We start from the raw sequence: 13222 nt of genomic DNA, 5'->3' as shown, positions 1-13222 counted from the left end.
GACGTTTATAATTTCGGTTCATGTATTTCTGGTAACACCAAATTAATAATTAAAGAGATATGTGTCACTTATATATTAAAGGCAGTTTCTACTGAGCTCCAAGGTAGAATTAGAAAGCCTTTCACCGGTAAATATCCTTTTAAATGGCGCAGAATGTACAAAATTTATCCCGAATATATTTTATTCTTGCTCGGTTAACACTCTGGAATAGCAACTAAAGGCCTTTTCACACGAGCCAACTTTTTGATACAACTAGATGAGTCAACTTGAGTTGAGTCAACTAGTTGGTTCGTGTGAATAAAAGTTCGATGAGTTGATCCACCAAAAAAGTACGCGAGAAAAAAATGGATCACTGATCCATTTTTGCTGACTCAGCATTTTGATTTGAAAAGTTGGCTCGTGTGAAAAGGTCTTAAGATATATGAACCAATTGGCTTGGGAAAAAAAAAACGAACCAGTTGAGTTTTGGATTAATGTATACAAATACGTTGACGAATCCGGCGAACATGTCTTTAAGGACATTTTGCAGAAGTGGCTATAAAACTTTTATATTTGCCATTATCAAACGCGCACGTCGAGAGGGTTTCCTCCCAAGTAACGTTAGTTAAAAATAAGCATAGAAATAGGATGGGACTAGAACTGTTACGAAGTATCTTGTACATAAGATTTGGTTTATCGAGATTACAGATAAAACCGTCTGAATTTATACCACCCGAAAAACTCATTAAACGTTTAAATGTAACCATTTACGAATGATTTCGTATACTATTGTAAATAACTTGCGCAGTTCAAGTTAAAATAAAACAATTTTTGATATTTTGTTTTTTTTTTACCTATAAAATACGATAAATTTAGGGCTCAAATTTGGGCTACTTTAGAAAAGAAATTTTTATTTTGGGCGGATTTTTGGGCTCATTTAGGTTTTGATTGGGCGGAAGATTGAAATTTTGACTTGTCAACTCTGGTCGTACTGTAGCGAATGCGCATTCAACCACCCTGATTCAACGGTCCAACCGTTTTCTGTTACTGAACGCGGCCCTGATTCCTGGCGTGCGTCAAATCCATAGAAATCTTATACTCCTACCTAGAATGCTCTAGTCTACGGGAGAACCTGACACCAAGACATTTTGTAGCAACGACTAATGATTATATAGTCTTTGCTTAAGCTTCAGCCAATCAGCGGCCATTCATTGATTATGGCAAGCCACTAGCGCCATAACATGGCGGTTAAAAATAGTAGAAGCTCAGATGATCCAAGCTCGCAGAATTCCCATAGGTTTTTGCTGGAATTTTTCACATGAACCACTTCAACGTTTTTGAATTTTTATTTAATAATAGTGTTAAGATTTATTTAACTTTTAGTTTTGTTTTCATATTTACTTATTATAAGGAATATTTAAATGCCATTGTGAGGAAAATAAATAAGATTTAGTTTAGGTTCGCTTTGAAAATATTTAAGCCTAGGCCTGACATAGGCCCAACTTTTAAAATAGCAGGCAATGTAAATGGTAAGTTAGAAGAAACCACCTATGGACTGTGAGAAGGATGATAAAATACGCGAAAAAGTAGATTAGTCCATAATTAAAAGGGATAATATAGCTAAATCCTAAACAAATTTGAAGAAATTAAAAAAACTTACTAATAACTCGTACCAATAGGTCTTCGAGCAAAAAACGCGAAACTCTGATCAAATAGATCTTCGAGTAATAATCTAAATTAAAAATAAATAAAATAGCCTGAACTTATCGTATATTCTATTCTCCACCACACTCCCCCCTTTTCGGCTTTCCGTTGCTATATGCAACGCGTTTTGAAATTTTTAATGTTTAGGCTTAGTTTCTCCTTTAGATTTGACAGTCGCCAGCCAGATTTCCCGCACGGTACTGATGAGTTCCAAATAGAACGAAACCGGTCTACCGTTGGAATTTCTGGCTATTTTATTTATTTTTAATTTAGATTATTACTCGAAGATCTATTTGGTCCGAGTTTCGCGTTTTTTGCTCGAAGACCTATTAGTACGAGTTATTAGTAAGTTTTTAAATTTCTTCAAATTTGTTTAGGATTTAGCTATATTATCCCTTTTAATTATGGACTAATCTACTTTTTCGCGTATTTTATCAATGTAAATGGTAGTTTTGGGAGAAGCAGTGACTGAAGGTCCTTAGTATTAACCTTAGTATTTAAAGGTTATTTCACATTTAAAGTAAGTAATATTATATTTATTATTATGTTTGTAGAAACTTAGACAAACAAAAACCTTATGAAAGAGTAATTATATCCCAGAAAAAATACATTACACTAAAGAATGACACTTATGACGAATTGACGACAGTCATTGAATTAAACAGCAACAATCATACTGATAATTGTCTTATTTTTCAAAACTTTGCCTTCTATTAAATAATATGCTTTTTCTCTTAGAAGCTTAGCCAAGATAAATGTCTCACACTCTGCTTAAATTCAACATTCCACTGTTAAACAACATAAGAGATAGTACTCAACGAAGACCGATATTTACAATGTTAAATAAAGTGTTTTTAAAAAACGGATATTGCAGTAATTATAGTCCTGAGTTGTTGTTCCACTAGGCCACGGCCCCCTGAACGCGTGAGCGCGTGCAGGGGGCCGTGACTAGGCTCACTGAACTTCCTGAAGTAACTTTGACCAAATCATCAATTTGAAATACGCGAAAAAGTAGATTAGTCCATAATTAAAAGGGATAATATATCTAAATCCTAAAGAAATTTGAAGAAATTAAAAAACTTACTAATAACTCGTACCGATAGGTCTTCGAGCGAATCTCGGATCAAATAGATCTTCGAGTAATAAACTACATAAAAACTAAATAAAATAACCAGAAATTCCAACGGTAGACCGGTTTCGTTCTATTTGGAACTCATCAGTACCGTGCGGGAAATCTGGCTGGCGACTGTTATATCGAAAAGAGAAACTAAGCCTAAACATTAAAAATTTCAAAACGCGTTGCATAGCAACGGAAAGCCGAAAAGTGGGGAGTGTGGTGGAGAATAGTATATACGATAAGTTAAGTTAGAAGAGACCACCTATCCATAGGTGGTCTCTTCTAACTTAACTTATCAATTTGAAAGCCCGCCGTTTGTTAACATTTCAAATTGCCCCGAGGCTTAAGGAAACCCAAACTTTTACCTGTACAACGACACATTACCGTCCACCGTAAATCGTTTTCTACATGTGTAAATGAAACGTCGAGGAGCCATAACAACAAACAACGCAATAATTATCCAAAACGTTTGCATATAAGAGGAAAATCTTTACGTGAGCGCGTGCAGGGGGCCGTGACTCGATTGACGTGGGCCAATCAAATGCGGGTTCTTAGGGTGACGTAATCTAAAATCGAATTATTATTTTCAGTAACTCAAACTAGATGGCAACGAGTCGTTGCCGTAGTCACTCTTTGAATCGTGATTGGGTGATAATGACGAAACCTCCGAAAATGTAATTGGCCCATTTTGTATTTATACGGAATCACTCTTGGGCTATGTTCAGCGGGACTCAGCGGACTCAGCGCTGAGCGTTGAGCTTACTGTACGCTTTTTTTAACTTCCGGTTTCTACGTCATGTTGCTCAACGAAGTCAGCGGTCGGAGGAGCAGGTTTTTCCGTTGCTCATCGGTGTCGTGACGTCATTCGACAAAGTTAAAGGAGGGGTAGCAGACGATATTTTGTTCGTTAAGTCAGCGAACCAGAAATCGTACAACAACTTTTAGATTTTTGTGACGTAGCGTTGATTAAAAGAACTCAACGATAACTCAGCGGTTTTTCTCCGATGATAGTTGTTGAACGCAGCCTTGGTTATAAGATTTCTATGGTCAAATCCATAGAAATCTCATAGGTAACTAGAATGCTGCCGCCTACGGCCAAGCTTGTCGCCAGTTCGTTTTAAACCTTCAGCCAATGAGAGGCCGTAGAGTGGTTCCGCCAAGGAGGATAATAATCATTTGCCAGTTACACGGCAGCATTCTAGTTACCTATGAGATTTCTATGGTCAAATCCCTGTAACTTTTGGCGCGAAACACAGCGCGCAAAATTGTTACAAGTATTAAAGTGACTTACACTTTTCATCTATTTAAAAATAAAAATAGTTCAAATTAATAATTGAAATAAATGATTATTTCTAAATTAATTATAATTTATATTTAATAAAATATATTAAAAATCAGAGCGTATTCCCGTCCCCTTAGGGATATATACTGTCTATGGTTTGCATGGGCAAACTACTACGCTGAAAGGCTGAAATATTAAAAAATCCTGTTTTACCAAGAATGTATTTATTTATACTCAGGGAGAATGAATATGTCGAGATTATTTTTAGCGTTTCTCCAATTCCACCCGTTGGGCCCCCCGGTATGCTCCTCCACTTAAATAATATCAAATACTACTGCAATCTCATTGGTTCTTAAAAATTACGTTTTTCGACGCGATTAACGCTGCAGCGAGGACGCAAAAAATAAGACCGCCTCCTTTTTCCCTCCCCCCCCCCTTAGCGCGACGGGGTTAGGGGCTCAACGTGTCCGTCGATAGTCTCGACATATTCATTCTCCCTGAGTATAAATAAATACATTCTTGGTTTTACCTAAAAGAAATTAAAAGTAGGTAAATCTAAAAAATTGTTGAGGCTCATCTGCGACTCATCAATTCTTTTAACGTGCGATTCTGCTAACGAGTTTTTGTATGTTTATACTTCAAATTTAAATATGAAAAAAGCACCATTTAACCAATTAAGAGGAACTATAGCTGCAAAATACAGACATAGATTTGCGTTGGCCGGCATTTCGTCTTGCTTTGTATTGTTTGGCATTCCTATAAGGTTATAAATTTTTATAATAGGTCCTATACTTGATATTCAAATTTAAATCAAAACCATTTTCAGTTATTTGTTATATAGAACCAAACGTGAAAAAATAGAACAAACGAGTTTAAATGAAAGAGAAGACGCTATCTTATTTCCATTTCCTATGCCAACAGCCAAATCAATTAAAGAAGGAATGAAAATTTCAAATCAAGAAGGACAATTGTAAATGCTCAAGAATGTCTCAACGCAAAACTAAAACAGCGGCTTGTAATTTAGATGACTCTTTAGACGATTTTACCCAGGTATTAAATTATAAGAGTAATATAATTGAAATAAAATAATGAAAAATTAAAAGACTTGTTTATTTTTAGCCTAAGAAATTGCGTAAGATTAAATCATCTAGTGATGTTCAAGTTTCTAAAACTCAGCACTCACAGTCGATCATTAATAAGTGTTTGGAAGTTAAGAAACAACCCTTCCATGAAACTTGCAAAAGTGAGCAAGATTTTCAAAACATTGAATCTTTTTTCGATCACAGTAGAAACATTAAATTAATTGAACACAAATCAACATGTGAAGAAATTGAGGCCTCCGTTTTATCATTTTGCCCAATTTGTGAAAAAGAAGTAGAAAATTTTAGTGTGCATCTCAAAAACTGTTCTAAAGAAAAATTTAGCTACAATAAAAAACGCATTTTATCAGAGAAGAACAAACAAAGTACTATAATTTGCGGTGTTCTATATTCTGGCATACCTGGTGAGAAAAAAGAAGTGGAAAGGGAGTTTTGCAGTATTTGTGAACAAGATATTACGCATATGAACAAGCAGAGACGATTACTACACGTCAATTGGTATTAAATAAATAAAAACATTTAAAAAAATATTTGAAAGTCATTTAATTTAGGTGCACAAACAAGCCGTTATTAAATGACAAGTTAGACGCCATATCAAATTTTCCTTGTCCATTTTGTGGTGAAATTTTTTCAACTGATGAAGTAAAGTTTGCTATTCTTTATGATAATTTTCACCTAAACTATAAAATTTTATATTTATACCAAAAATAATTTTAACAATTTGTATGTTCCTCCTAATATTACTAATTTCAATTAAACCTTAAAAAAATATTGTCCAACAAAATGTTTGTTCTAGTAGCTATAACAAAAGATAAGACCAAAATGTAGTAAATTATTTTTGGTTAAAGTTGTTACTTTTATTATAAACTATTTTTTTATGCAAATTTTTGATTATTCAGATACTTTCAATCCATGTAACAAGCTGCTCAAACAAATTGAATTTAAATCCCAAAGCATGTGTTGTTGCTGATTCTGAAAGGAAAACATTAAGACTTCCAAACATTCCTAAATCAAAGTACAGTAACTTCTTTGCTTTCCTGTTCATTTTATTTTTTTTTCAAAGAAATTTCATTCCAGAGCACCTGCCCAAAGAAGGAAAAAAGCCAAAATTATTTCAGAACCTAAAAAGTACATGTTTTATTTAGTTTATATTTTAATATTAAAGTAATTAAACATACTTTTTAGTGCTGATGATGCGGAATTGCAGATGGCAATGGCTTTATCAGCCTCACTTGTTGATGAGCAAAACTCTGAAAATTCAGCTCAAGAATTGGATCCCTCAGATTTTGAAGAGAAAAATGTTGAAAAAGCCAGGTTTAAAAGCTTGTTTTCTCCTGCTCCTAAAAAGGCGCAAGGTCGTAAGAAGTAATATTTATCAATAACTTTAGTTACAGTTATTCTCAGGATTTTAACCTTGCTGATCACATTCTTTTTCAACATAGGAAAGAGGAAAAGGTATATCAGTTGAAGTTGCAAAATGAAGAAGATAGGATGTGTCTTGTTCAACGAAAAGTTTCAGAGCTTTTGGAATCCCAAGTCAGTTAAAATGTATACATTTTTGTTCACTTAATTAAATTTTTACTTTTCATTATAATAGTTATTACGTAATTCAGCAAATGTGAATTGGCCAACCAAAGTTAAACTTGAAAACTGTAGACTTTGGGTTTTGGCATCTTTGAAAGAAGGGAATGTATCTATTGATGATTTCTACGTTTGTGATTTAATCGGAAAAATTGAACCTACTAAAGTTGAAGTTGGTAATCGGCCAATGCATTTTCGATTATCCCAAGTTGCGGGCCGCCAGAGCAATAATACAGTCACAGAAGTATGGACCTCATAAAATATCTTTTGGCGTTTTCATTTGAAATTGATGTATTTTAGACTAGCATTTTGGGAGTGGATCACTCTGTACTTCCAATTATTGGAACTCCACCACTGATGCAAAACTATAATCTTATTTCAAATTTGGACAAAAATGAAAGTTTTGGTGGATTTTGTAGTCAAGAAAAGGAAAATGTAATATTCAATTGGTATAATTTGCATTTTTGAAGTATTTTAAATTATTTATGTAAATTAACAGAACAAAAGTTCAATTTTTAAAAGCAAACTTGCTTCCGATTTTTCCCAACTTATTGGTAAATCTGACTATTCGGATGCCATTATTTCTACACAGGATGGTGATATTCCCATTCATTGTGCTGTTCTTTTAGTTCGGTGTCCACAGCTTCTTAATGTATGTATTTTTGTCATAGAAATTTCATTATGTAAAAATAATTTTAAATCTTTAGGCATTTTCAAATGACCAAACCAAGCTGAGCTTGTTAGATTTTAACCGTGTAGTGGTTATTAATTTTTTGGAATATATTTACACGAACGAATGCTTCACCAATGATTCTGATTTGAACGAGACAAATCTATCCTTAGTTAAACAACTAGCTATTAAGTGTGTAAAATTGTATGTATAAACAATTGAAGCAATTGCAATAAAATGATATATCTTTTTACTAGGTATAAAATAGAAGATATGATGGAATATCTGAATTCAAAAGAAGCAGACCTTAAAGATCGAGTAGAGGAGGAAGAAAATGTTGCATTTCAGCAAGTTGATATGACATTAAACAATATAATTCACAGCATTTGGAAAAAACACGAAATTAGTACACAGGTTGCTGATGGAAATTTGAAACAAAATTTGCTAACTCAAAATAGTATATCAGATCTAGCTCTGGATTGCGATATTGTTCTCTCCATTTCTCATTTCATAACTCAAGATAATAGTCAGGAGCAGAATTGCTCATACAAGGATATTAATACCAAGGAAATGAAAGAAGTTGAAGACAAAATGCTGCTGGGAGATACCACTTTGTTTACTAGAAATAATTCTTTCTTAAAACAACTCATGTCTCCAAAAACATGTACCTTAGTAAATGAATCAATTTCCTATCAAGTGAGAGATAAAGCAACCCGAGAAGATGTCTTTGGTTGTGGTGATTTTTTACATGAAGAAGACATCAACAAATCGGTGGAGATTGTTGATGAAAACCCAGATTTTGAAAATAAATATTTTAATGATAATGATTTAGTGTCATCACCTACTGTAAATTCGACTAAACTGGCAATAGATAAACAGGAAAATATCTTTAACAATGCATCTCCAAAGATAAATTTGTCATTTAAAGAACGTTTGAAAAATGGTCTATTTTGTGTGGAACCCGATAGCCCTTTTTTGGATAAGTTCACAACACCTCCCAAACAATCTTCCAAGCCTAAAACACCTTTTACATCTCCTACCCAAAATAAAATACCTTCATCACCATCATCAAGTGGTGTTTGGTTAAGTAAAACACCACCGAAGTCAGCTAGAAAATCATGCACTGTTTTACCGTCACCTCATACAAGCAATGAAGTTGGGGAATCCTATGATTTGTTTAGAAATTCATCAGAAGTAAAAAATATAAGGGAGGAAAGAATTTCGTCTCCAGATATATTTGCAGATGAGTATACGGATGATGAATTATATAATCATACATCAAAAAATTCTTCTAATATCGATGAGGTTACAAATTTCTCTGCATTAAAGAATCAGTATCCAATGACATCTATTATTCCAAAAAACACGCGTGTTGAAATTTTTTCATCACCAGAAACACCAGTTGCATTACCTCTTGCAGAAAGAATTCGAATGCGCAAATTCAGCAAAGCAAGCAATTGTGATGAATTTATCGCAAATACTTTGCCAATTAATACTGTAATAACCCAACAAATTTCAATCACACCAATTGAGAAAGATATGTGTGAAAGGCAGCTGGTTGAGCTCAATGAAAGTGGTGATAGTTTACCGAATGTAAATACCTTTTCACCATTTTCACAGCGTGACTTTACAAATGTAAGCTATTTTGTCCATCTTAAATCTTAAACAAGTTGAACATTGTTTTTTTTAGAATGATGATGTCCCTGAAACACCTAAAATAGCTGTCTCAAAGAATTCTAGAGTTAAAAAACTTAGCAGAAAGAGAATTTCTCTCAGCCAACCTGAATTATTTAGAAATCAAAAAGACTCCATTGGCTTAAATAACAAAAATTTTGCTGCGGTAACACCCATGCCAGACTACAAAGGGATGATCACCCCTGAACTCAAAGAAGCCTTAAAAAAAATTGGTGTTAAACCATTGGCAAGGAGCAAAGCTACAAAACTTCTTACACACATTTATGATTCAACACATCCTTGTAAATAACTTTTTACTTTTTCTTAAATAAATGAATTACCAATTAAGCAAATTTTTAAGATGTGGACAAAACACCGAGTAGTTCAATGCCGCCTCCTGATATATCCAAGTCGCCAAAAAAAGTTTTGAAAAAGGAAAATGATGGAGCTAGCAGTGATTTTTCAAGCTCTCAAGAGTCTAATACAAGCGTAAGTAGGTATGTATATTTTCTATACTTTAAATACCCTACTATTGATATTGACCTCATGTTTTACATACGTAGCTCTAGCAGTGAAATTATTGAAGAATCCATAATGGAAGGAAGTGAAATTATTCAGCAAGATATTAAATTAAAGATAAAGAATTTTATTACCACTGATTCTGAACTGCATGAACAAATTTTATGCTATCAAGTATGACTATCAGAAATTTTATAAGTTTCAAAATTAAATTTTTTTTCATTTAGCCAATTCAGCTCAAAGATCTACATGACAATCTTAAAGTTAATGGGATTAGAATAACACTCTCAACACTAATGGAGTTTTTGGATGAAGAAGTAAGAAACATTAATTACCCGAATTATTTGCTAGTAAAAATTTAAATTTCTTCTCAGTGCATTACATTTACTATGCCAAGAAGTGAAAAACAAAGACAGAAACAAAACCAACGCAGTCAACGTTTCAGGAAAAGAATGCTATCTCAGTTAAAGAAATAATGCAAATTAATTTTAAAACTATTTAATAGTAAAGTTTACAAAATTTTAATTAAATGAATGTTTAATCGTCTTCATCTTTTTTTAATGAACCAAACACTTCGCGTGGTACAATCTGCTGCTCAATTTGAACTTCTTGAATATTTGCCTCAGTGTCAGATTCATCATCAGCATCATCAATGACAATTTCATCTGGGTTGGCACTCTTACTCATTTCTGCCAAGTTTTCTTCCGCTGCACCTGTATCGCCACGGACAAATTGAATATCTTTTCGCCCAGGTACTCTTGCTTGATCTCTTTGAGCTTCTTCGGCCATTGCTTTAGCTTTTGCTTCGAGTTCTTGCATGCTATTTGAGGAAATGGCATCCCCAGTTCCTGGTTTAGTGGTTATGCCAGCTTCAGATACAGCAGCACTTAGCATCTGGGCAGCCATGATATTAACTTGGGTATTGAAAGTGGCTTGGACACTTCGTCTAATACGTAACATCTCCCTCATTGTGTCTTCATTTCCATGACGAACTTCAAACTCCTTCCACGTCTGCCAGAAATCTGCGGTCGTTCTTGGGTCACACATTTGACTGCAATGAGCGTAGATAGCCCGTCCTCGGTCAATTTCTCCAAGTTTGCATTCCAATTCTGCAAACTTCAGACACATCTCAATAGCTTGTTTATCAGGTAAAGAGTCAATTGCTTTTTCATAAATTTGACGAGTGTATGTAACACCGTAAAGTTCCGCAGCTTTTTTTATGTAGATATTGAACATTTCAAACTGTTCCTCAGGTGGTATAGCCTTGGTGCAGCGATCGTAAATGGTCATTGTATGTCGGGCTAATCCGTGTTCTTCTTCAAGCTTGGCGTAAAGGAGATACAGATTTTTGGCATACTTTGGTGGACAATTTTCCAAGCATTGTTCAAACAGATCCCTAGCCCTTTCCAATTTTTTTCCTCCATACCGTTTCAAGAACTTGGTTAAATAAGCATTCCAAATATCATACACATTAGGCCATCTGAAAAGGGCAATTCCTTTTTCATACGCTTTGAAAGCTTCTTCAAAATAATTGTTCTCTTCTAAAAACAGTCCGTAGTTAATAATAATTTGAGGTGTTGCTATACGAAGATCTATTATTCGATCATAGACAGTTTTGGCTGACTTGAATGTACCAAATGTTTCTTCCAAGTCTGCACACAATGACCAAACTTTTAGCGACTTGTACAATCTCATCTGAACCTTTTCAGTTTGGTCATGGTACGCTACTTTCCTCAAAGGAGCAGCTGTGGCCTTTTGCATAAGCTTAAGGGCTCCTTTGAAATTTTCATGTCGAAGTTCCATTTCAGCCCACTCACACCAAATTGTGGCTAAATCTTCAACTTTAGTAAATGGAACTTGGGTTGCTTTGTCAAATATGGTTCTAGCATCTTCAATCTGTCCACTTTCCTCGTAATACTTAGCAAAATTAACCCACAACAAGTTCAATTTTCCAACAGCAAGTTTAGGATCAATGATCTGAACTGCTTCCGTATAAGTTTCAACCACTTCTAAAGGTTTATTGTCGTAGAGTTTGACCCTTTTCATCCATTCATGAACATTATGGGGATTTTGGCGTAGTAATACGCTATTCAAAAGCAATGGTCTGCGTTCCATTAGATCTTCAAATCGTGCTAATCTTAATTCAATATCTAAATCATCTTCATCCGATGGTCCTGTTTCAGCTGTAGCTTCCATTTTTGCATTTATTAAACTTTCTTCAAACTGTGAGTAAGCGTCAAAAACTTGGGTAAAGTCTCGTACTGTTTGAACTGTTTGAATAGCTTCTTCATAAATATCACGAGCTCGTTCGAATAATCCACTCCTTATGTAGTAATCAGCTAATGAATTCCATAATTTCCCAACTTGGTCCGTGTAACGTCTTAAACCCCCTCTGATAATGCTATCCACTTTCAGTGAGTGTACTTTTTCGGGATTTTTAGAAATGAGATCACATAACTCATTCCATAACTGATGCTTTGATTTTCCTTCTTTTGAAGAGAAATATTCATTATTAACTATGGTAGCAAGTTGTATAGCAGCCTGGTCAAGTCTGCCAACTGCTTTAAGATATTCGACATATTCTTCCATATTCTCTGGGCTTAATTTTAAGTATCTACGATAGACTCGAACTGCTGTTTCTGGGATGTTATGCATTTTCACAAATTTCAAGTAAAGAGGCCAAATTCTATGATGTTGAGTTATAGGTAACGCTCTTAATGCTCTATCAAAGGTATGCCTAGTTCTTGTAATTTTCTGTTGATCCATGAGAAACTGAGTATAATCCAACCATATACGTGGCATCTTATGCATGAAAACCAAAGATCGTTCAAAAGCGTTGTTGACATCTTCATAGCCAGGATCAGAAACGCATAACCCATTGACTTGCTTGCACCGTAACTTGAGATAATTGTACCAAAGTTTATAACTGCCAGGAAGCTCTTTTAGAGCTCTTTCATAAATCATATTTATTTCTGATTTTGTTGCATCTCTCTTAAAATCCACATACCGTTTCCAGTGTTTGACTGAAAACGGATTTCTAAGAATTTCTTCTTCGTATGGTAAATCATTTTCATCTATACTTATTAATTCTGGTAAGCAAATTTCTTTAGCTTTCATCGTGAAAAATATTTACTGTTATGTTTTAATTGAAATTTATTCTCTTATTCCTCACTAAACGCTTCACTTTGCACTAGGAGCTTGCAGTTCAGTACAGTGATGCCAAGTTTTGAAAGTAACATTTCCCTCTCAGAACGTAAAAATTTCCCTTTTTGGGTCAAAAATTCCCTCAACATCCACAACCCCCTTGCATTCGTGAGAACTCCTCGGATTACCATTGAGTTGGGAATATTAATCTAGAGGTCCAATCGAAACGTCGGATTTCAGTATTTCGCGAAACAAGTTTTTAAAAATAAGAATACTGTCGTCTGCTCCCATCGGCGTCCCTAATGACGAGAAAACGTTTACATTCTACCCGTGGCGCCGTCTACCTCTCAATGATTCGTTCAAATAAGACGCGTTTTCAAGCAAAAATATTTTTTTTCTTCAAAATAATGGATGGCGCCACGGGTCATATGATAACGTTTGCTCGTCATTTT

The 13222-nt window shown here is 34.5% G+C and overlaps 2 protein-coding genes across 5 annotated transcripts; one reads left to right on the top strand and one right to left on the bottom strand.

The window, feature by feature from the left end:
- The first annotated feature begins 4523 nt into the window (after positions 1–4523).
- On the top strand, positions 4524–10166 carry mus312 (mutagen-sensitive 312). 4 transcript variants are annotated; one of them, XM_090173148.1, is made up of 18 exons: positions 4524–4845; positions 4909–5132; positions 5202–5680; positions 5734–5824; positions 6082–6197; positions 6260–6310; positions 6368–6547; positions 6625–6718; positions 6780–7007; positions 7064–7198; positions 7263–7415; positions 7471–7625; positions 7691–9026; positions 9124–9409; positions 9469–9604; positions 9671–9800; positions 9854–9943; positions 10001–10166. In XM_090173148.1, exons 2-18 carry the CDS (start codon positions 5067–5069, stop codon positions 10100–10102), a joined length of 3828 nt encoding a protein of 1275 aa, XP_090029274.1. In that variant the 5' UTR covers positions 4524–4845; positions 4909–5066; the 3' UTR covers positions 10103–10166. The 4 variants fall into 4 exon arrangements, 3 of the variants coding, with proteins under 3 accessions (XP_090029274.1, XP_090029273.1, XP_090029275.1); XM_090173147.1 differs by having other exon boundaries at positions 7691–9068; XR_016480572.1 differs by lacking the exon at positions 10001–10166 and having other exon boundaries at positions 7691–9068; positions 9469–9600.
- Positions 10109–12854, bottom strand: fand (Pre-mRNA-splicing factor SYF1 fand). Its single transcript, XM_090173150.1, has one exon. It carries the CDS (start codon positions 12741–12743, stop codon positions 10164–10166), a length of 2580 nt encoding a protein of 859 aa, XP_090029276.1. The 5' UTR covers positions 12744–12854; the 3' UTR covers positions 10109–10163.
- Positions 12855–13222: the final 368 nt, after the last annotated feature.

This window comes from Leiobunum rupestre, chromosome 4 (genome assembly GCF_980474605.1).
Source record: "Leiobunum rupestre chromosome 4, qqLeiRupe1.1.hap1, whole genome shotgun sequence".
Lineage (NCBI taxonomy): Eukaryota > Metazoa > Arthropoda > Arachnida > Opiliones > Sclerosomatidae > Leiobunum > Leiobunum rupestre.
Note: the sequence above shows the minus strand (reverse complement) of the source record. Positions and strands in the feature narration are given on the sequence as shown.

Bases quoted from the DNA above. Each gene is read 5' to 3' on its own strand.
- mus312 (XM_090173147.1), top strand. From the start codon at position 5,067: ATGTCTCAACGCAAAACTAAAACAGCGGCTTGTAATTTAGATGACTCT. The intron at 7,199-7,262 runs GTAATATTCAAT...GTAAATTAACAG, and splicing joins GTAGTCAAGAAAAGGAAAAT to AACAAAAGTTCAATTTTTAA. The intron at 9,944-10,000 runs GTAAGAAACATT...ATTTCTTCTCAG, and splicing joins TGGAGTTTTTGGATGAAGAA to TGCATTACATTTACTATGCC.
- fand (XM_090173150.1), bottom strand. From the start codon at position 12,743: ATGAAAGCTAAAGAAATTTGCTTACCAGAATTAATAAGTATAGATGAA.